Genomic DNA, 23540 nt, shown 5'->3' on the forward strand with positions numbered 1-23540 from the left:
ATACATCTTTTTCTTTTCCTTTTTTTTTTTTTTTTTTTTTTTTTCTCTCTCTCTATATAAATGGTACATTATTGTACAAGGGAACAATCACCTTATGCATCCTCTCAGACTGTGTTTGGGATGTGTCTACTACATTCAGGTTGAGTATCAGTAAAATGTTCTTCACTGAGGGGGTGGTTGGACACTGGAACAGACTCCATGGGGAAAGGGTCATGGCACTGAGCACTGAGCTTACCTGAGTTCAAGAACCAATTGGATGATGCTCTCTGTCCAAATGCTTCTTGAACTCTGGCAGCTTGGGGCTGTGACCACTATCTTGAGGATGCTGTTTCAGTACCCAATCACTGAAATAGGAAAAAAGTGATCAGCACTGATGTAGCTCCATGCCTTCAAAAGCAATTTTGCAGAGGACCTTGCTAACTAGCTCCCTGAGCATCCTGAAGTCTGGTCTCACCATATCCAGGGCTGATGTTTTTGTGGCAATTTTCCTCCTGTCATCAAAGATCTTATACTTGACTGCTTTATGGCTGCCATGACCAGAGTGACTACCAATTGCCACTTCTCTCATGAGACCCTTTCTGTTTACAAGCAAGGAACCTAGGAAGGAACTTTTCCTAGTCAGCTCCCTTAGTACCTATACCAAGAAGTTATCACCACGGTTTTTGAGGAATCCTGGACTTGTTTGTATCAGCTCTGTGATATTCACAGTTAATGTCTGGCAAGTAATGTAAGATTTTATGTTCAGAGTGCGTGATACGACTTTAGGATTTAGCATGTGTCGGACCTGTTAGATGCTCCAGTGAAGTGAGAAAAATGTGTAAAATGTGTGCAAAATTCAGTAACACCATACCTGCATATGAATAGACTACTTGTTTGAACTTTTAAAAATGGGACCATTCAACCAAATAGTTTTGAAGAGAAAAACCAGGTATACTCTGTATTGTGAGAGCAATTGGACTTGAAAGGGGGAGGAATATAATACAGCATGAATGGCTTTACATTATTTCTGCAACAAATTAGGTACTCTCAACATTTTCTGATCAGAAATATTAATGGTAATGCTTTTCCCTTTTGGCACCACTTTTCAGCTGGGTACTCCCTTCAATCCTGATACTATCCTTGACTTTGTCATGGTGTAGAAATATCCTAGAGCTTAGCAATTGTAAATTATACCACCTGTGGCTTTCAGACCAACTGCATCTAAAAGATTTGTCTATACATACAAATCTTTTAGAATCAGCTTAATGCAGATGTATCTATATGTAATCATTTTGTTCTTTAAGCCAATTTTGTATGATAAAGATTTTAAAATAATGTTTGCCAGCAAAAAGGTCAAAACATGCCATCTAAAATACTGTGAGGTCTTAGATATACTGGTATGATATTTTCTGATAGATATTTAATTGGTAATTGTGAATGATTGGTCTATTTTACTCTGCTTGAGTTTGTAAAACCTTTCATCCTTAGTAAGACTTATTATCCAAAATATTTTATATAGCATGAAATTTTGGTCCTACTGAAATTATTGTATACACTTACCTTTGTTGAAAATGAGAACTGGCACAATTTTAAGCATCTGTGTTCTCTATTTGAAGCCCAGCTAATCATCAGAGCTGCAAATAATAGTGTTTTTTATATTTTTGCTACTGGACCATGTAAAATCATAAAATCAACATGTACCAGTTTACTCACACTTGTAAATACAAAAGGACAAATTCAGTTTCAAAGTATACAAGGGCAGGGTCGATGAATGCTGGTGGTATAACAGCTCCGTATGCCAGACTCCAGATGCTTAGTTGAAATGTCATCCTTTTATGATTCTGATTCTGCACTGTTTCTCAGGTTCATACAGGAACTAAATTAACTACAAACGTTTATGTGACATATTCAGTTTATGTTTTTGCTTTCAAAGTGATAGGATAAAAAATGCATCAATAACATATTTATAATTTTTTTTAATGAAAATAATGTATAGAAGACTAAACAACTGCAGATGAAAGGTTTTAATTGTGAATTTGTTCAGACTTTAGTATAGATTATTGGATAGTAATGTATGTAGTGAAGTAGTGGAGAAAACTGCTGTTCAGTGTAAGTAAATGTTATTCATTCTTTTCCTTAATGACTACCAAAGCCATAAAGGATTGTACCACAGTTATTGTGAAACAGGTAGTTTCACCATTTTTGACATATGGAACAAGTGCTGAGGAAATACGCTGTCCTTATTTCCTACAAAAGGAACGGCCTTCTTGATTTCAGACCTTCCCATTTTAAATTTTAGTTCACTAGGTTGCCTTAGATTTAGTTGTGTTAGTGACCTGTTAACAAGGACTCGCTCAAAGTGAAAGCATCCTTTGTACTCGTTTTCTCTTTGAACACTTTACTTCCATTGAAAATGGAACAATGTTAATCTCTTCCTAAGAGATTATTTGCAGTTTGTGAGCTCTGAATCCTCCTTAAAAAAAAAAAAAAACAAAAAAAACAGCCAAACAACCAAACAACCAAATAAAACAAAAAAAACAACAAATTTAAATAAATTACCGCCAAACATCTCCAATGATCTGGAATTTTATTCCATCCATATACATGCATAGTAACAACATTTGTTGAGAAATTATTTCTATCAGAAGTAGAACATTATCTTTGTGATCACCAGTTGCAGTATTGCTACTCTTATATTTAAATATATCTTATATATGAATTAGATTCATAATTGCAGCATTGAGTTTAGGGTTTTGTTTTAGACTGTGCCTCTCAAAAGATAAAACTGATTGATATGACCTCATTACTTACAATACTGCTTCCAGTAATTTTGTTCATTCTTTATAAAGTATTGCATTTAACAGCAAAGGTTTAAAAATTGAGACAGAGATGCATCAGCGAAAGAAAATACAAGTACTATACAAGAAAAGAATTGCCATCTTCATTTAACGTACGTTTCAGATTAAGAAAGTGGACAGAAACATACTGCTACATACAAATGCAAAGCCTAATGACTAAGGTACTGTATCTGCTAAAATATAAAGTGCAAACTGAGCCCAATTGTTCAAAAAATTGAAATTTTAAGGCGAACTTTACAGCATAGTTGAAACTTCTTTGCAAGTTATATTTTAGCATATACATATATATCTGCAACAGCATATAAGAAAAAAAATCAGGATACACAAGTGCTTTTGAAGCTATTTCTAAAATGCTTTTCTGTATTGTTTGTGACTATTTTCTTTAAAATCTACTATACAGTGCAAACCATATGTGCTACACGATAACTATACAATAACATTACAAATGACTTTAATATAAAGTTTTTAAATAAAAAATAACATAACTACAGCTATGAATACTGCTGGTAAAATAAATAAATATTTTTGAAAATGGCACCAATAATACACTTTACTAATGGACTGTAATGAAATTACACCTTTAAGTCTTCAACTCAGCAATAGTGAAATCTCCTGATTGTCCAGATGTAATTCAAACAGCTTTCTTTAGACTGTATGGAACAATATGCTAAACACAGGTACCAGAGGTGACCAGTTGTTTCATTTGACATGTTCTGCTGCATGTGACGAGCAATAAAACTTCTTATGAGTTATAAAGTTTGAAAGATTGTTGAACTGGATGTCACACAGTCGGCAATACTTTCCACTGCTTGGGGCCTGGCTAGACCCATTCACTCCTTTAGCTATACTAGATAACTGTTCTTCTGCTGTAGGAACTGCTGGAGAGACATTTTCATTTGCAGTTAAGGGATTCTCAGAGATCCAAGAAGGAGACTTGTGCCCATCTTCGTGAGAGGGATTCTGGGAAATGTTCTCCTGTTGTGGGTTTGCTGCAGGTCTTTCCTCCTGTTTCAGTCCCCCATTAACTATTACCATGCCTCTGTTTTTTGGCAACAGTGGAAGAGACTCTTTCTTCTGCACAGCACAGCCATTAGAAGGAGCCTGACCTTTAGGAGATTCACTTTCTGTATTTGTGCTTTGATCTAAATCAGTATTATGAATGATGAGAGAACCAGAAATATAATCGCTCGGCTTTATTCCATAATATGGAGAAAGCTGATCTGCTCCTTTAGCTTTCTTTATTGCTCCAGGGTAAAGGCATTGTGGAAGAAACAAATGTTTGTTTTCTTCTTTTGTAGCAATAAGCTGGGCTGCTTCACTAAAGACTTTCAGTCCTTGAAGTGTTGCTAAGTGTGTGGAAAATAAGTTTCCATTAGGAGAGGGCTGTTTTGAGTTTCCATTTTTCTCACATTTGATTATGCTTCTTTCATAACTGACATCTGGGCTGTTTCTTTCACTTTCCGGGTTTTGAAACACCTTGCTGTCAAGCTGTCCCAGGTCATTACGCTGATGGGCAGTGACAGGGCAAAAATTCTGCTTGTGAGCCAGGTAGTTCTCTACCTTGTTAAAACTTATCTTGCATACTGTGCACTCATGGTAGTCCAGCAGCCTTTTGGGAGAGGTGGACGTCCTCTCTGACTGGGGTAAGCATTTTTTACTGAGATCTATTGGCACATCCATCTCCAAGCAAGATACAGTAGAGTGGGGGGTATCCCCCTTTGAAACTGGAACACACTTGTTAATAGACAGTGATGTTTCCAGATGCTTCGACACTATTCCTGGAAATATATCGCATCGTGGATGGTAACATTCTCCAAGGCTCTCTGTTGACTCTTGAGTAGATGTACAAGGATTGCCAAGATTAGTCACTTCTAGAAATCTCTGTTGAACTAGTGGTGGCCTTTGCTCTTGCTCTGGTAGACACATCTCATACATCTTCCTCCGCTTCCGTGTCCGCATTGTTCTCTGCATGGCAGGCACTTTGTTAGAAGCAGACCTCTTCAGTGGGGGATCGTGGCGAGTGGCACAGTAATACTGCTTGTGGACCATGTACGTTTCGTGTCTGCTGAAAGTAATATTACATGCTTCACATGTAGTCTTATTAGGATCACTTTCCCCTTCTACTAAAGGATTATTGGGATTTTTCACATCTGAAGGTTTACCATTTATCTTCTCATCGCCATTGCTTGCAGTCGATAGCTTCTTAGCTTGTGCTGTGAAGTCTTTGTCATGACCTTTATTGTTTGGTCCAATCAAATCTAAAACATTTGAAGAGTTTAAGCACGATGTCTGCAGAAGCTGATTCTCTGGATCTGATGCATGAGGTGCTGTATTCAGGATGCTTATAGAGCTCTGACCATTACTGGGACTTACAGCTTCTGGCATTTTCTCTGGAACGCTGGAAAAATCTGGTGACTTTGCCATCTGCTGCCATCGACTACTGCAGTAATGCTTTTTGTGTACCAAGTAGTTGTCCAAATTATTGAACGTTATGTTACACTCAAAACACGTAGCCCCTTTTGGCATCAGAGGACTGTAAATTACTGGAGGATAATTGCTGCTTCCATGCCTCAGCCGTCGGTGGACCAGTTCAGACATTTTGGCTAATATCTCTGAAGCCTGAGGAACCACAGTGATGTCCTGGGGAAAAGCAAATTGAGAAAGAAAAGGTCCCATTGGGAAAGAAGGACCAATATTAGGCTGAACTGGCGATGAGGCAAGTCTTGGACTAGATGGTTCAGATTTTATTTTAGTGTATGAAAAACTCTGCTTATTTGTTGCAGGTTGTGTTTCTGGCCTCTGGTTTGGAAGAAAAAGTGGACCCTTTTTTTCACATTTATCAAGTTCTGTATCAGAACTTGCATCTTTAGTCTGCATGGTCTTTTGGCCCTGGGGAACATCGTTTCTGCTTAACAGGTCTGTTGCTGGCTGTAAACCTTCTTCATTTCCACTTGGAGAGTGTTCAATGTCACTTTCTCTCTGAATTTTGTTGCCAGAGACATGTAACTCTTGGTGCTGCAGTAGCTCCCTCTGAGTTTGGAAACCAAAGTGGCAGTGACTGCATCTAAAGGCAGCTTGAGTAAGATGCGAGAACAGGTGCTGATGAAAGTTAATCACTGAGTCTGCAGTGTAAGTACAAACTGTGCATTTCAGACTAGCACCGGGAGGGAGAAATTCTTCCATTTTCACTCCTATAGAAATGACAAATGAAATAAAAGTTAAAATGACCATTTTCCCCTTCAGGAAGTATACAGGAAAATCACTTGCACAGAAAGTACAAACATGGTGATAACAACTAATTGTCTTCTAATAGGAATCTTGCATATTTATTAGTCAGTCTGAAAATACTTGAATTAGTTCAGAATTTCTTTCCTCAGACTGATGGAGGAGATTCTCGGAGGAGACTTCAGCTCTGCTGTGGAGAGCCTTAGTATCTGTGTGCAATTAGCAGAGATGAAGGGAAAGAAAGAACAGGGGAAATGATACAAATAGGTCAGACTTATTGTAAACGAAAAGGTCTTCAAAATTACAGTTCTAACTGAGAAGACAATATTCCCCATATACAGTCATTGGATATCCTGAATGCACAGAAAACATCAAGGTCAGGAAAACTGAGGTTATTATATATCATTTGTTGAGGTACAGTCCTCAAACTTGGAATGCCTGAAAATCAGACAGTAGAAGTAGCACTTTCAGTATCACTGATGCTCAACTTTTTGTTTGCACAAATTGGGTATGGTGTGGGAACAGGATACAGAGCTATCTTCATCAGAAAGAACAAATGAAATCAAAATGAAACATGGATATTTGTTCTGTGTACACATACAAGCACATGTCTTAGTTAAGATAAACTATGTTTTTGGCTGTGGAATGATATAAAACTGTAAGAACGTTGCGGCTCAATCTGTGTGAAGTCATTCTGTCGGACCTGGAGTGCTTCAGTTCTCTACTAGCATCAGTGATTCTCACATCTGTGAGATACACTCAGAATTTGAAATAATCTTGGGCTCCTAGGACTTAACTGAGCAGAGGAGATACACAGAACTTTAATTAGTGGTTGTTTCCTGTCAAATATTTTTTCACCAGGAGGATATAAGAAGCTTTAGCTCCTCCACTGCAGTAAGATAGTGCTTCATAAGCTTCCACACTACATAATGCAGTCATAGCAAAGTATCTCTACAGACCTTCCATTTCAGTGGGACCAGTTACAGAAGCTGAAGCAAACCCATCATTATGTTACAGGATATTTCAAAGAGAAATGCCTCATTTCTTCTGCAGAAGCAGCAGTATAATTTGCAATAAACTCTAAAAAAGAATTAAATATTGAGGGAACCCAAAATAAAGACTGATTGAACTGACTAGTTTGTGGCTAAAAAGGAAGGGAAGAACTGAGTTATAGTATCTGATCTAATAAATACCTAAAACTTTTTACTGGAATTTCATATCTCAGGCCAATGTTTTTCAAAGAACACAGATGCTTAACTCAGGATTGCAAGAAGACATGGTCACTCATCATCAGTTACTGCTGCGAACTATCCCTATATCTATGTCACCAAATCTAAAGACCTGAAGCAATTGTTTCACACAATGGCTAAGTGTTCAGAATTCCTCTCTGTATGAGGAGAAATTAACTTGTTCACAACAAAAACTATTAGGCTGTAAGACACTCTGGCCTACATACACTCACTCGTTGAAATTGTTCCACTGCGCACTGAGCACTGAAATATTTGCTAGGCAAGAGAGACAGAAAAGAGCAATAGCCTGATATTCAAAGTTAAAATCTACAAGAACAAGAAGATCTGACCTCTAAAAGAACGGTTGTTATTTGTGTTGTCTATATTAGGAAGTTTTTCACTCTTCTAGTCCTATTTTTAGAGATACCAAACTCCTCCAAGGCACTGAAGCAAAAGCCAAAACATGATCTGGGACTCTGACTTCCATGAGATGACCCACTGATTAGCAATGCTGAAGATCTGATTTTGTGTTGCTTGTGCTAAATTTTCAAGTTAAATACTAATGTACATACACTAGGACAGAACTGAGGTGGTAAGGTGGTATGGTAATTAGTCTAACTTTTGTAAACTGAAAAATATCTTCTAACACCGCTATGCATTTCCTTTCAAATAAGGAAACTGTAATTTGAAAAGAAAACTCCATGACATCTCTAGAGAAAAAAAGCCAAAAAGCCACAACTGATGATGCCTTCCAGATTTGTAATTCCCCCAAGTATCAGAGGAACATTTTTCATCTTTCTAAGTCCGTGCAGCAGACTTCCACTTCTCCGTGATTTCTATCACTGAAGCTGAACCAGGCTTTCTTCTGTGAATAAAGCATACATTACCATCAGTTGTATTTCACATATTTAACAGGAGGATCACTATGCCCTCTTGGGCCCTTTTTTCTGTCCAGACACACCTCTGCACACAAGAAAAACAAGATACCCAATCCTGACATTGAAGTCTTTCTTATTTGCAGATTTTGTGTGCAAATGGAAACTCCAGAGCAAAATGCTCTGCAGATTCAAAGCCTGCAGTCCCAGACCTAATTCAAAACAAATTCAAGCAGCACACTCAAAGGACCTTCAGGGAGGGAGATAAGATTCCTGCTGAGTTCCAGATTTTTAATCTCAAGAATTTTGTAGTCTTACTTTTCATTAATCTAGTATTATCATTTTAGCAACATGGAGAAAGAAAATAATATCCCCATTTTGCATTTGTAAGGAAGAAAAGAAATATTTTTATGAAAAAGAAGAAAAGAAGTTTTTATGAAATAAATGCTCTGAGAAAAGCATACAAAGAGTTGCTAATCCTACTCCATAAAGCCTTTTTCCTTGAAATCAGAAGTCTTCTATAGGACCCCAAGATCTCATTTCGGAAGGAAGGTGATATGCCTCTCTCCACTGAGATTCGAAAGAGGGTAGGTAAAGATTGAGGTCTAGGAGATCCACATCTGGTGAAAGAAATCCTGAAGTAATTGATCAGTTCTTTCAGAAACCAAGCATCAGCAGTCTAACTGTATTTGCATACCTGAACTTACCTTTGCTAGTAAAGAAATGCTATCTGTGTGCGTGCATATACACATTAAGAAACGGACAGCATTTAAAAGAGGAACAAAGTAAAACAAAGAAATTCCACCTGAGAGAAGTGTTTGCTGCAGAATATAGATGGAGACACACTGTTCAACTGCAGACTTATAGGAAATAATTCTACAAATAGGTTAATCTAGGAGGTAATACAGTAAAATATGGCACTTACCACTGTGAGAATTTAGGTGCATTTCCAGAGCTCTTGCGTTAGAAAAACTTTTGGTGCACTGTGGAAAGGGGCAGACACTGGATATCTGTTGAGCACTATCTTCACTCTCCTCTGACAGCTGGGGCCCCTCTCTTTGCCTCCCACTGCAGTAGTACATAAGGTGGGCCTGCAGATTCCGCTCACTTCGATACCAAATGCCACAGGATTTGCAAGGGAATATGTCCTCTGCAAGCAAATATAACCAGGTGCAGGTTAGTCATGGTGCACGCAGTGCCAACCAATTAACACAGCAGGATTAATTCCCATTGCTTCCCCACTAAAGACATGCTTATTTAATAAAATACTTAAAGCAGATCCACAGGTTTATTAAAATGTCACTTGCTGGACGTAGAAGACAGTTGTTTCTTGTAAAATATAAATGTAATTAATATTAATTAAGCTAGAGGCTTTGGGCATGCAATTATTTAAAACTGAAGTTGTATAATGTGAATATACAGTAACAATTCAAAAATAAGCTGCATTTCCTACACTTCATCACTCAACATGTAATATCTGTCAATCATGCTTTTTTGTGTGCGCCTGTATAAGTCAGCATAGCAATTTTTGAGTGCTAATTGGAGATCATTCTAAAGAATGAGTGCTTTTATAACCTTTGTTCAGTTACTGCTGTAAAATCCTGTTGCTTTGATATCCTGGAGGCCAGACTAGATTGTTTCTTTTAGGTCCCGCAGCATTTAATGTAGTGTTATACTAAGCAGAATGTTTATTTTCTGGCTTCTTGTTATTAAAGCTAGAAGTTGAAATTCCCAACGTATTTTGTCCTCTTATTGTTGGTAAATTGTAACTGTTCCACTTTTTGCAATTCAAAAGAGTTATTTGCTAAGAATAATGCAGTTTCTCATTGTCTTTTATCCTGAAGTGTCAGCCACCTCTCTGAGATAGAGACAATAGAGAGGTTGCACAGAGTGCTTCCCAGCAGCAGAGGGAGTAGATAACTTGATCATGCACTGGAGGCTACATACTTTACTCACATGAAGGGTAAAAAAAAATGCTGTGTATTTACACAAAACTGACAGACATATAGTTGTTAATATCCTGTCAGAAGGATACCTACATAGAACATTTTGTGTATTTGTCTGTGAAGGATAAGAGACCTATTTCATCTTTACAAAAGCTGAACCAGTTTTCCTATCAGTAAGAACAAGGGAGAAATCCTAGCCTGTTAGGGTGCATCTATACTAATAAAGTAAAGAGTGTTAAGGTCCAGACTGAAGCACTGGTGCTTCTTTTTTATACTGTTAAAACATGAGGATGGCTCATACCACACTTTTGGCTTAAATCGTTAGCATTTTCCCCATTCCTGGATACAGTTTGGGTGTTACCATAGGCCATGCATCACTCCCCGCAGCAGTTCTGGATGCATCTCTCCTGTTTTTGGGACTAGGAGAGGATAAAAGTATGAGTGTAGCCAGACTGTGCCTGATGACCACTGGATCAGAGAACGGGCAACTGTAGTCAACATCAAAATAGAGCCATTTTGGTCAACATCAAAACCCTCACTTAACCTCTCCCACAAAAAGCTACTTATGATTTTCATTTAGCCTTGAAGAACAGTTGGCTGCTCTGAAAATTCCTAATTTGCTTGACACTTCCACCTTTGAAAGTTTTGGCCTTGATCTATTAAAACATATGTAGCCAATGATGTAGTTCACTATCATGTTTAATTTCAAGTATTGATGTGTATAGGGTAGCTGCTCTGTTCCAGTTCCTTTGGGCAAAGTTGAAGACACCAACCAATGAAATGGATGAGCCCTTTATTTTTCTATAAAAGCAGCCAAAAATTATGTTGCTCAGTTTGCTTCTATCATTACAACTCTTAATGCTTGCCTATTTTTCTGCTCATGAATTTCTGTAAAATTTTTTACCACTACCAGTTTCTATTTTTCCCTTTGCCACTGAATAACTGTGACTTTAAGACACAAACATTTAATGGAGCTGTTAGTATTTAAGATACAACTATTAAAACATTACTGATACAGCATTTGAAATGTCCATCTTATTGGAAGGCTGACTTTCCACCATTTGTTTTTGGCCTCAAATAGTTCAAAAAAGTTGAATCACTGAGGCTTCCTTAGAACAGAAAGTCCTAAACTCCAAATTAGCAAATTCTTATTACTGGAAGAATGTTCACTTTGAATTAATTTGATTCTATCACAGAATTGAACTTTCTGATTATCTTAAAGAATTTGTCTCCAATTATCTTTATTTCTTGTGAGTGGAATTCCAGAGAGAATACTGTATAGGAAAAGGATCTAAAACTATTACCTCCTGAAAGCAATGAAAAATAGAAGGTCACTCTGAGTTAATGTTTAAATTCTTCCAAAGCAAAATATTTCAATTTGTTTCAAGAGATACTTTCAAAATATTTCATTAGATCAGTTCAGAAGACAAAACATTCAAGTTCAAGCTGAATAAGCCAAGGTGATATTCTGATTTTTACACAGGAAATGTTAAGAAACATTTAAAAAGAAAACACAAACAATAGAATTCCACAACATCCACTTTTTTATGGAAACTGATTTTTTGTTTAGAGATCTGAAAACAGAATCTCTAAGATGCCTCACTGCACAACTAGATGTGCATTCAGGATATTGTTGAACTTATGCCTGACTTGAGACTTATTGAAGAAGCCGAATTTCATCACCTCAACATGGAAATGTGGAAACACAGCCTGGTCAGAGGAAGAGGCAGAAAGTTCTGGACAGTGATATTTACTTCCTTCAGAACTCTAGTTGTTAATCCTACTGAGGTTACCACGAGTTACTGCTGAGCCCTCATGGCAAGAGCTGATCCACAATAAACATACACAAATTCCTCTCAGCAGAAGAGGTAGCAATCAGCAGTGCTGCTTTCCAGGGCTCTATAGAAGGCAGTAAGGGCAACAAAGGTGCTTGTAGCAATTCAGTGCTGTAGAATGCGAATGCCTTTGCCAAAGCCTGAGTGAGCCTTGAGAGAATTTCCACAAAATCATGTCCTCATTTCCAACAGTGTAAATGAGTATTTGCCCTCTACACTAGGTAACTCCTTCCCTGGTGCTTTCTATGCAGCTGTTGGCTATAAACAATGGTAATTTGTTGGTCCATCTAAGGGGCTCCCAACACCGCCTTTTGGAAAGCTCCTGTACCATGTTAATTGTTCTGTGAATAGAGATATTATCTAACAGCAGCCCCATTTCTAGGGTAAAAATGAACACCCCTGGCTAAAGTGATTGAAATTGTTGCCAACTCGAAAGGTGTCACCACAGATATTTTGTTTAGTCCTGTCTGAAAATTTTGAAGAAGGTGTGACTACTCAAGACAGTATTGTTCAGTGTGAACCTGAGTGGCAAATCATGTGTCTGTGGGACTCAGGTTCACTCACATTTGAAATACTGTGTTCAGTAGTTCACTGTCTCTAATCACAGTACTTGCAAAGCACAAAAAGCATGGGGAAGTGTTATAGTACAAGGTATACATGGACAGACTTACAAAAAAATTACTGAAAGCTATATGCAATAGGTCTGAATGACTATTGGTGGGGATTCTGTTAACACTAAACTTTTGAAAAGTTCTTGGTGAGGAGGAGGATATACCAGGGCTGTAGAAAAGTAAAAAGCAGTAATAAGGAGAAGTTAAAGAAATGAAATTTAGCAAGCAGAATATCCAAGCTGAACTGTGCCAGCTCAGGAACTCACTGTGTGCTAATGTATCTCCTCGGCAAGGACAGCACTTAATTACATATTATACTATGTCCATGATAGGGTCAACTGATGTGCAGAGGACTAAAAACATTCTTGGGTAACAACACTGAACAAAGATACCACAATAAATCAGGGATGCTGTAAGTAATGACGGCTGTTGGATTTTGAAACTGAAAAGACTTATTCCAATCCATTGAACATTGTGAATTATGCTGCAACAGTAAGTACCAAGCTGACTAGAGAAGCAAAGGCTGGATTTTGAGAGTTACCAGGCCTATCTTATCTGCTTTTTAAACAGTTTCTCATTCTGTCACCTCTGGGAACAGATCACAGGACTGTCGCACGAGGGCAAGTCAGATGCTGGGTGACCTCATCTGCCAGAGAACTTTTCTTTCTCCTCTTGTGTCTGTGAGTGCATCTGAGATGATGCAGGATCCAACATAGGCTTTGAGCTGTGTGTCTGAAGTTGTGTGGTTTCTATGGTCTTCAATTCACTGTTGCTGTATTAGTTCTTCTTATATTCTTTAATATATTGCTCTTTTTAAACAAAGCCAGAAATAGCATTCAAAACTTACTGTTCACAATAGCCGTAGGCAAAATAGATGCCATTGCAGCTTGTTGGGGGAGCAATTGTATTGAGTCAAGCAGGCGGGCAGGATACATCCCTTCTGTGAGAGTCATCTGACTAGCAGCTTGCAGCCTTGAGTCAAAATCCACAACAAAGGCAATCAGTTCTTCACCCTCTGAGATGGCCTTGGTTGTGGTACACCAGAGCTGCCCTCCTACAGGAAATATAAAAGAAGAAAGATTTAATTGATGGTATCAGATTGCAGGACATAAAACATCACTGCCATATCTTTACGTTTATTTTATTTTATTTTTAATTTTGAAGATCTGTTCAATAGAAACAGGCAAACAAACTTACCATCTTCCTTTGAGATTTTTCAACGTATAAGAAGACAATTTGAGGATATTTTTCCTAATGATTTGCAGCGTGATTATGTATTTCAGCATTATAAAAATCAAGGTGAAAATATTTTATATGGCACTGTTCTGCTTACATGGCACATTATTTTTCATCAAATATCCTGTATATTTTGTCATCACTCTCAGTTTGTTTTGCTTTGAATATCAAATCACAGCACAATAAAACCAATTAAACAGCTGCAAGAAAGTCATCAGATTTCCTCTTAAGGGTGTTCTTCCCTTCCCTTATTCTTGCTACCATCTTTCACTAAAAAAATCTTCCCTTATGTAATACTCTTCGTAACACGACTGCTTTATCTTTGCTTACACTGACTGAACTTCCTGAAAAGAAGATATGCCAAAGATCTGTTTCATAAAGGCTTATTCAAATAAAGGTTTGTTTAAAAGGGGAGGGAGGTGGAAGAACTTTCATCAGACAGTAAGATACACCACAGTTCTGTGCTGCAAATGTCACGTGTAGTGCATTAAAAGGAAAATTAACTATGCGAGTACATCTACTAATGTATTTGAATGCGATAGTGAATGCTCATTTATTTAACATGTTTAGACAGGCAAAGCACTTATATTGTGTTATCTACACTCTCAGGCCTAGATACATATCCAATACAGTTATGCCTGAAATAATGTTGCATACTTTATATGTTATAAAGCTTTTTTTTTCCTCAGGTTTTGTATATATAGAAAAAGCTATATGTTGTATTCATTAGGCAAGCAAAAACTGTACTCGTTTTGATAAGTAATATTGCTGTGTTTATCTTTCGGCATAACTGCCTTTTCAGCTGCACTTCATTTTTTTCCCCTCAAAGAGATTATAGTTTTAAAACAACTTGTTGCAAAAATCTGGTAGAGGAGATAACAACAGCGTATGATATGCCACAGCTAAATGGAAGAATTAGGACATTGTTTTAGAGAAATCTTGGACAATTAATTAAACCAGTCTATTAGCTTTCAAAGATGAGCAAACAAAACACCATCAGTGACAGTGTGTTTCAGTGGAAAAGTAAAGCTAAGCTTCCAGAGCTCAAAGTGGTGTAAAAGTTTCAAAGCAGAAAAATGTCTTTGTATTCACCCTTTGGTAATACAGCAGTTGGAGATGGTTCCAAAGTCCATACAAAATTTACTGTTATGGGACCAAAGCATCCTGTACACTACCATCCAAAAATTACAGCATTAAATGGTGCAAATCCGAGTAATTTCCTCTAGAGAATATAAAGATGAAGTGTGAAGATAAATGTCTACAGATGCAGAATTCTAATGACCAAATTGGAATTCAAACATCTGAAGAGTGCAGTCTGACTCATTGTCTCATACAAGGGAGGAGTAAATCTGAAGTAGAAGCCTCTGGAGTTAAACTGGTATAAAACCTGTTCAAGGGAGAACCAGGTTCAATTCCTACGGCATACTAAACTAGACTCATAAATAAAGGACATGATGCACACTGCAATTTCAGAACACAAAACTGGGCTCTCCCACTGTAAACACCAGAATTTATTTTCTAAGAGGAAAGAGGATTTCCATTACTAATATGCACTTTTAGTTATATATGGAGGATGAAATAATGAAAATGTTTCAGTTTATTTTAACAGAGAATAAAAGCTTTTTCTACAATGTATTATTCACTGGATTCCTTAGTAAAATAAAAATGAGCCAATGCAGAAGAACCAACTGAGACTCTATCCAAGCAAACATCTCGACATGTCGTACCCTTGGGGGAGGAAAAAAACCAAACACAACAGTGTAGTTGATTATTGGGTCTCCAGCTGTAATCAGTCTGGATCAGACTAAGAGGCTGACTCAGTCTCCTAGCACTGGAGCTCCTCGGGGTGTTGACTCACGTCCAGCAGCAGAAAAAATGGACAGCTGAGGCAGGCAGAGGGCCCTGCTGCCTTCTTCACTCAGCACCAGGGTTGATATACCTACAGCACATACAGCTGCACAGAATGGGCGACAGCTTCAGGAGCACAGCAATCTCTAGCTTAGCTTGTTAAAGGAAACAGAGCTATGGAAATTTAATACACTCCTGTACTGAATATAAACCTATGGCTCAGTGTAATTCAGATCTAAGTATTTTATAGTGATTCTCAAGATTTTCTCTCTATAGAAAATGGGGCATTTAAGTGATTGTGACATATGACTATGCTTTCAACAATACATAATATATTGTTAAGTTAGATGTAAGAGGATCCCCCAAATGATGTACGCTTGCAGCTGTTCAAAATGAAGTGTATCACTTCTGTGACACTGTTTTGCATGACATCTTGGTTGCAAAATTGGAGAAGAATGGATTTGATGGATGGACCACTTGCTGGATAAGGAATTGGCTGGATGGTCATGCTCAGAGAAGTGTGGGCAGTGGCTCAATGTCCAAGTGGAGTCAGTGATGAATGGCATTCCCCAGTGATCAGTGTTGGGACTGGTGTTATTTAGCATCTTTGTAGGTGACATGGACTGTGAAATCCAGTGCATCCTCAGTAAGTTGGCAGATGACACTAAACTGAGTGGTGCAGTTGACATGCTAGAGGAAACATATACTATCCAGAGGGATGTGGACAGGCTTGAGAGGTGGGCCCATGCCAACCTCATGAAGTTCAACAAGGACAAGTACAAGATCCTGCACCTGGGTTGGGGCAATTCCAATCACAGATACAAGGTGGGTGGAGAATGGCTTGAGAGCAGCCCTGAGGAGAAGGATTTGGGAGTGTCAGTTGACGACAGATTCGAAGTGAGCCAGCAATGTGTGCCTGCATCCCAGAAGGCCGATGTATCCAGGGTTGCACCAAGAGAAGTGTGACCAGCAGGTCAAGGGAGGTGATTCTGCCCCTCTACTCTGCTCTTGTGAGACCCCACCTGGAGCACTGCATCCAATTCTGGAGCCCCCAAAACAACAAGGAGATTGAGTTGCTGAAGCAGGTCCGGAGGAGGGCCACAAAGATAATCAGAGGGCTGGAGTATACTCCCCTACAAGGACAGGTTGAGAGTGCTGGGGCTCTTCAGCCAGGAGAAGAGGATACCTTATAATGGCCTTCCAGTAACTGAAGAGAGCCTACAGGAAAGCAGTGGAGGGCCTTTTTCTAAGGGTATGTAGCAACAGGATAGGGCGAAATGTGTTTCAATTGAAGACGGTAGATTTAGACTAGATATTAGGAAGAAATTCTTTACTGTGAGGGTGGTGAGACACTAGAACAGGTTGCCCAGCAAGGTGGTGAATGCCCCCTCCCTGGAAGCATTCACGGCCAGGCTGGATGGGGCTTTGAGCAACCTGGTCTACAGGGAGATCTTCCAGCCTATAGCAGGGGGGTTGGAACTAGGTGATCTTAAAGGTCCCTTCCAGCCCAAACCATTCTATGATTCTATGATTCATCCATGGCAACAGGATGCAGAACAGCTCCTCTATCCCTTTCTCTATCCCCTTCTGGTAGCAGGGGTAAGGCTTTGAAAGGAGGGGTTTTGAAAGACACAAATGACTTCAATCCCCCTAATGCAAATATGCTGCCCTCATACACACCATATGCATGCAGATTGGAAGGAAATTCTGGGACTTATATGGTATAGTCAGAAAAATGGAATGCAGAGAACTTCACACAGGCTTCTAAATATAATAGGAAGTTCCATTTATGATTATCATATGAATTATGCTGTCTAGAGACTCTTTTTAGGGATCAGAGCTTCCTTACTGGTGCAGGTTACAAAACAGGAAAAGAGATTTTTGCTTCCCACCAACATTTTTCTAATCTAAAACATAACCAGCATTTATGCAGTACTATCTCAAGAGCACATCATCTTTTGATAAAACAAAGAGCACTGTTAATCAGGGGTTTTAAAAGGATAATAAGGATGTCTATAAATAGCCTTTGCTAAATATAGATGGAAATGGAGAAGAAGATAGAAAGATGATTGCTCAAAACTTCTGCAGCCCCTTTCTTGTCCTTAGTGGGGACACCTGTCATCTATCTATATTGTACAGGGTCTTACTTGTTTTACACTGTGGGTTAAGAAGTTTCACTCTTATTGCAGAAGGGAAGGTTTTGAAAAATCAGAAGGCTTTGTGACGATGGAAAGCTATTCTACACAAGTCTAGTTCTGCCTGTGGAACTGAAAATAAAAGCTTCTTAAGTCTTCAACATATTGTTTTATATCTGTAGTTAAATCAGTTAAGGAAATTTACCTATTATGTAATACAGGCATGTAAGCCAGAAGAAAAGAATAAAAATGTCTGTAAACACTGTTTATGTATTTATTTCAAGTCCTTTTCTAGCTCACATTGAAAGGAATGAGAAATGCTCACTTAATCACAGAAAGTTTGGAAAATAAAAATATATTGTGCAAGCTAGAGCAAAAAATTACGTTCCAATTGCATTGGCATAAGTTCTTTATCAAATGATATCAGGCATTGAAGCAGCTATCTGATACCTTCAGAGTTTCCACAAAATGGAGAGGTTATTTCAGGATTCTTCATCTGCATCTTTCACAGCAAACATTTTTGCTGCTTGGAAAAAACAAAAACAAAAACACACAATCTTAAATTAAAAAAAATAAAAATCTTTCTATGCAAAGGAAAACGTAAGGTCCTGATGTCCCTGAAAAACTGTGGACTTACTGTTCTTTGTAATGTTTATGATCAAGATTCTTGTGCAAACAGATCTGGTTCCTAACAGGAAGCTTATAAATCATACTCATAATTGCTGTCAAAACTGCAGTGGAGTGTACTGCAAGTTTTGATAATAAAGAATAGAGTCACAGTTCAAACTTGATTACATTTTGGAAATTCATGCTGCTCTTACAAGAATCAGTGGTCTTAAATATCTTCTTCTCCTGCCAAATTTTTCACTTGCACTTTTTATTATTTATGAAATCAGTGTCTGCACAATGTCATGCAGACCTCTGCTGATAAACTCTAATTAAGATTAAGACAAGCCTTTTGGAAAGGATCCCATCATTAGCAAACATGATAAACACAAAAATACTCCCTACTTGTCAACCAGGAGCAATTCAGTAACCTAACAGTATTATCTGTTGCTAGGCTACAGAGCTGACAAAGCTTCAATTATATTGTATGGTCATACCTATAGAATACTGTATAAGCAAAATAGATCTAATATAAAAGCATTTAACTTCATCCATGCTATCTGTAATTCATGGCTTCTTTCAATGGCAAAAATCAGGTTAATAATTATATAGCATGCTGGAAAAATCTTGGCAATGTGTCATGTTTGCACAATTTTTTCTAATTTATCTCTATGATTGATAGACATTTGCTTTGTAAAAATAATAAAATGCAAGAAATGGGATGCTGTAAACCACAAGCGCAACTACATCTGGGCTCATCAAGATACGGAACCACACATAGTATAAAAAATATATCATAAATTGAACCAATTAAATCATATTTCGATGCAGTAATACTCTATCTTCTGTATACAGAATGAGGAGTACTGTGGTGATAGATATGCATGCTAATACAAAACTTTATTTTATGTTGGACAAATGTCTACAGTACAATAGGAATTTGCTTTCTTAAAACAGGCCTTCATTTTTACTCCTACTCTGGGGATTTTTGTTTAACAATATATACTTCTTTTGTTCTTATATACACTTACTGCAATCAGTAATTTGCTCTGAAGATAAACTAAAGCAATGGACCTCCATCCTTTTTTGATCCTCGGAACTCTACAACACCTCCAGTGAAACACAGAACTCAGCACAGTGAGCCTTCTGACAGCAGGTTTCATTTTTTAACATACTTTTTGCAGATCTTACAGGCTAACTGTGTACAGATTATTGCCTAAAAAAAAGATTTAAGGGTGGACTGCCATATTAATTTTACAAGAAGAAAACAGCTTCAAAATGAACACAACCATAAACCCTCCTGATTCATACCCCTGCTTTTAGGAAAGGTGACTTAGCAAAAAGCAATTGCTAAAAAGTTGTAAAAGCAATGTTTTCATTGAGTACAGATGTTTTGTGGAACGAAGTGCTGGTATTTTTCCATAGATTAAAAAGAACAAAGATGATCTAAACCTATATCTAAATGCATTTCCAGTTTTCCATTCTCAGCCAGTTTTCCTTGCTGAACCATTTGAGTTCAGATTTTTGACCCAGAAATAGCATACATCTTTCATACAGGTTTAGGAAATAAATGGCAGTATCTATTAAAGCCAATCTGCAGTGTCAGTTAATTCAAAAGTACTGCTTTGGCATAGTAAAATTTGTGCTTAATAGATTTGATTGTGTTGCTGCTACAACATAACAACCCATTTCCTGTCTACACATCTTTTTGCAAGAGGGGTCAAAAGACCATCAGAATTTATTTAAACAACAGACTGTGTTCCTTTTAGTGACTTCCAGGCATCGTCAACTGAATTAAACTTTCCCAATGAAATACTCCAATTTTTAAAAACGATGCATTTCAGTAATGGTAATGGGCGTTAGAGTTAATTTACTGTCTTTTCTCCTTTGTTGCACAGGTTAAGCATTTAAGGAGAATGAGCACTCCACAATAGGATGGAATCTTCATATTTGGGTTCCACTTGCTTCTCACTCATGGGGTTCAGACTACTCAGCATAATGAATGCCATTTCAGTGCAGTGCAACTTATTGGGCAGATCTCATTTTTGACATGAACAAAGTACATATATCTATATGTAGACACATTGTTTAACAAAAAAATTAGAATGAATTCAAATCCAATACTGTTGAAATTTTTGACAGTAGAGAGGTACAAGGAAAAGAACTTATAAATTATGTGTGCCCCTTCTTTGAAAAATGCTTTGGAGGTTTCTTTGTGCATTGGCAAATACAGTAGGAATATGAGGTATTGTGTGGATCCTCCTGCACAGCACCTGATAAAAGAATAAAGAGCTGTGACATATTCTTAAAACAATAGAGGAATTAAAGAGAAACAATGGGCCAGCTGCTTCATTAATACAATCAAAAGAGAGCCCAGCACAGAGGAGTCCAGATAATTAAGCACTACTCTTTTAGACCTTTTTTTTCTAAAATAAAATTGCTAAAAATTTATTAACTACTTCATAGTTGTTAGATAGATCTATGCACTTGTTTACTTAGGTTGATTAATGCCTTTTCAGGATTCTACAACATGCCAACTCATGGTTCATACAAGTTTTTGAATAAAATAATGTAAGAATAAGTGATATGGATCTGTAGTATATACAGCAATAAATCAAAAGCATTTTGTGAGCAGTCTTTCTAGTTGCTAAATAATTCTTCACATTTTTCACTGGCGTACACAAAATATATACTTTGCCCAGCATTTTTACCATTCATGTATTTTAATGCCAGGCTTCCAAACATGTCTCTACAAAGTGTCTCAAAAATCATCCCTGAAAATTCAGAATTCTCAAACTCTTAAAAACGTAGTTTTAGTTCTGTATTGAGATTAATGAGAGATTTGCCAACATCTTCTACCATTTTTCTTTGCTTACTAATCAAAAAGAATGCCAAAAGATGCTTGACCTTTAATTTTAACAACCTACTGCATATTATAAGCCAGCAGTGCAGTGACTGCAAAAAATGTAAAATCTATAAAATTAAACCAGTACAGTTGACAAACAAGAGTAGGTGCCATTTTTGCTATTTTTTATTTCTACATGGAATAGGGAGCCTACTTCATTTTTCACTCAGTGAACGAACTGCAAAATAAAAGAACTCCAGGAATGATATTTCTCAGAACAGAAGAATACTCTGCTTAAAGGCACTTGCCAAATTGAAGGCAGCTCTAAAATCCCTGCAATTTGAGATAGAAAATGTCTGACCAGAAATAGGGAAGGAAAATACTCCCTGAGAATATAACTCTTACTCTTGCACCTGAGTTTGCTTGCACGGAGCCTGGCTTCAGCTTAGTCATACGCTGATTCAAGTTCAGTGTTTTTTATCCAAACAGACAACTTTATAATTAAACCTGCCTGTGATTTACATATATATGTGTGTATATACAAACATATATATATATGTTATAGTTAAATCCATCAGATAGCTGGTAAAGATAAAAAGGAAAATATTAAAGGAACTTGTCAGTCCTATTGGAATGAACTGCCAACCCTGTGTCAGTAAGTGGTAGATTTTCCCTTGTTGCAGTGTGTCTATGACTACCACCCCAATCTGTATTCCAGCAGCTCTGTAATTAACGCTGCCAAAAGCTTGATTCTCAAATGAAGTACACTGCTCCTGAAGAGCAGGGAGTATAACAAAAACTGAGATGTGACCTCTTATTTTTCCACTGTTGCCCGGTTTGTTTTTGTTAGTTTGAGGATTTCTATTTGTTTCCTCCAATTAAATGTCCAGGCATAACAGTCAACAGAGTTCTATTAGGTAAAGAAGCAAAATAGATTAGTCTTCTGAAAATATTCACAGGAAAATAATGTGGTAATTTTATTTGCCATTTTCCCCCCTGATAGAGCTGTCACAGCTTATTTACCACAGGGGGAGACAGTTAAACCCATATCCTTAGAAGTTCTATGCATTTAAGAGGCTTATATATCTCTTCTGGGACCTTCGTTCAAATCCTGGGCTAATCAGAGTGAATACATATCTTTCTATTAGATGGCTCTAAAAAGTCTTAGGTGATATCAGTTCCTGGTGGACGACAGTCCACGGTGTAAAACTATTAAATGTTTGGCACAACTGGCAATACTTACGGAATGAAACTGAAAACGGTAATATCCTCCCACATCACAAGAAGTTAAGTCTGCTGCTCAGAGGTTGAAATTAAATAGCCTGCCGCAAATGCTAAACCCGTTATACTTCTTTAATCAGCATAAACTCAAACAAGGAAGTTGAAGTTCTTTCACAAGTTTAGCAATTTTGGTCTTTTTAAATTTTTTCTTTTTCAAAAGCCTCTGCTTTGAATTCTGTACTACACTTCTTTTTTTTTTTTTTTTTTTTTTTTTTTTTTTTCCATTTTAATTGGGATCTCATTTGAGAGTTATTTCACAACTTATCCTTAAGAAAGGAAATGATAAACAGTTTGAGAAAAACCCAACCCAATAAACCCTTGTTGGTAGTGCTGCACACATCACTGCAGCAGAGGCGCCAGGACTTACTGTGGCAGCAAGCTCATCTCACCTTTTGCTTTTTACAGGGTTGGTGAATGGGCGCTCTGCAAAGAGCTTCCCAGGAGACACTCTCAGGTGGCACCCGCTGCCCTTGCAGCTTTTGTGGATGCACCAGGTTTGAGAGAGAGAAAAAAACCTGATTGCTGAAACAACCTGACCAAAGTGAAGCTGTGCTTTGGAGGCGTACATTCCTACAGTCCCTGCTTCCTGAACAGCACAGCTGTAAGGTGACCTTTTTGTAGCCTTACAAACCCAATCACGCCTGCGGATTGTCTTTTCGGAGTTATTTTGTGAGAGCAGAGTGTATGAAAAACCGAGCTGATTAAATGGGACAATAGACAGGCTTTAATGGCGCTTCTTTCGTACAGAGAAAACAGAGCATGCTACATCTTATCCATGGATTTTCTGTGTCTTGCACCTGCGACTATAGGGCTCATTTCTTGCTCCTGGGCAAATGAAGAATGAATGGCACAGCTACCTGAGTGGGAGGAAGGATTATGCAGAGGGAGCTGGATTGATAGGTTGCATTTGTAAGGGAAATAAACACATTAAACAGAAGGACAGATGGAATGGAAAAACAAAGTGAAAAATAAATATCAGCTATGAGACCTGTTACTGTTCCAGTACAGGGGTCCCATTCCAGAAGAAACTC

At 37.7% G+C, this 23540-nt stretch overlaps 1 protein-coding gene across 2 annotated transcripts in view; it reads right to left on the bottom strand.

The window, feature by feature from the left end:
- Positions 1-2563: 2563 nt before the first annotated feature.
- Positions 2564-23540, bottom strand: part of ZFPM2 (zinc finger protein, FOG family member 2) — a 306275-nt gene continuing 285298 nt past the window's right edge. For both annotated transcript variants that reach the window (XM_048939867.1, XM_048939865.1), the window contains 3 exons: positions 13406-13612; positions 9092-9316; positions 2564-6028 (listed from right to left, as the gene is read on the bottom strand). In XM_048939867.1, coding sequence (XP_048795824.1) covers positions 3537-6028; positions 9092-9316; positions 13406-13612 — 2924 coding nt within the window. In that variant the 3' untranslated portion in view covers positions 2564-3536. The remainder of the gene's footprint in view (positions 6029-9091; positions 9317-13405; positions 13613-23540) is intronic.

This window comes from Lagopus muta, chromosome 3 (genome assembly GCF_023343835.1).
Source record: "Lagopus muta isolate bLagMut1 chromosome 3, bLagMut1 primary, whole genome shotgun sequence".
NCBI classification, from domain to species: Eukaryota; Metazoa; Chordata; class Aves; order Galliformes; family Phasianidae; genus Lagopus; species Lagopus muta.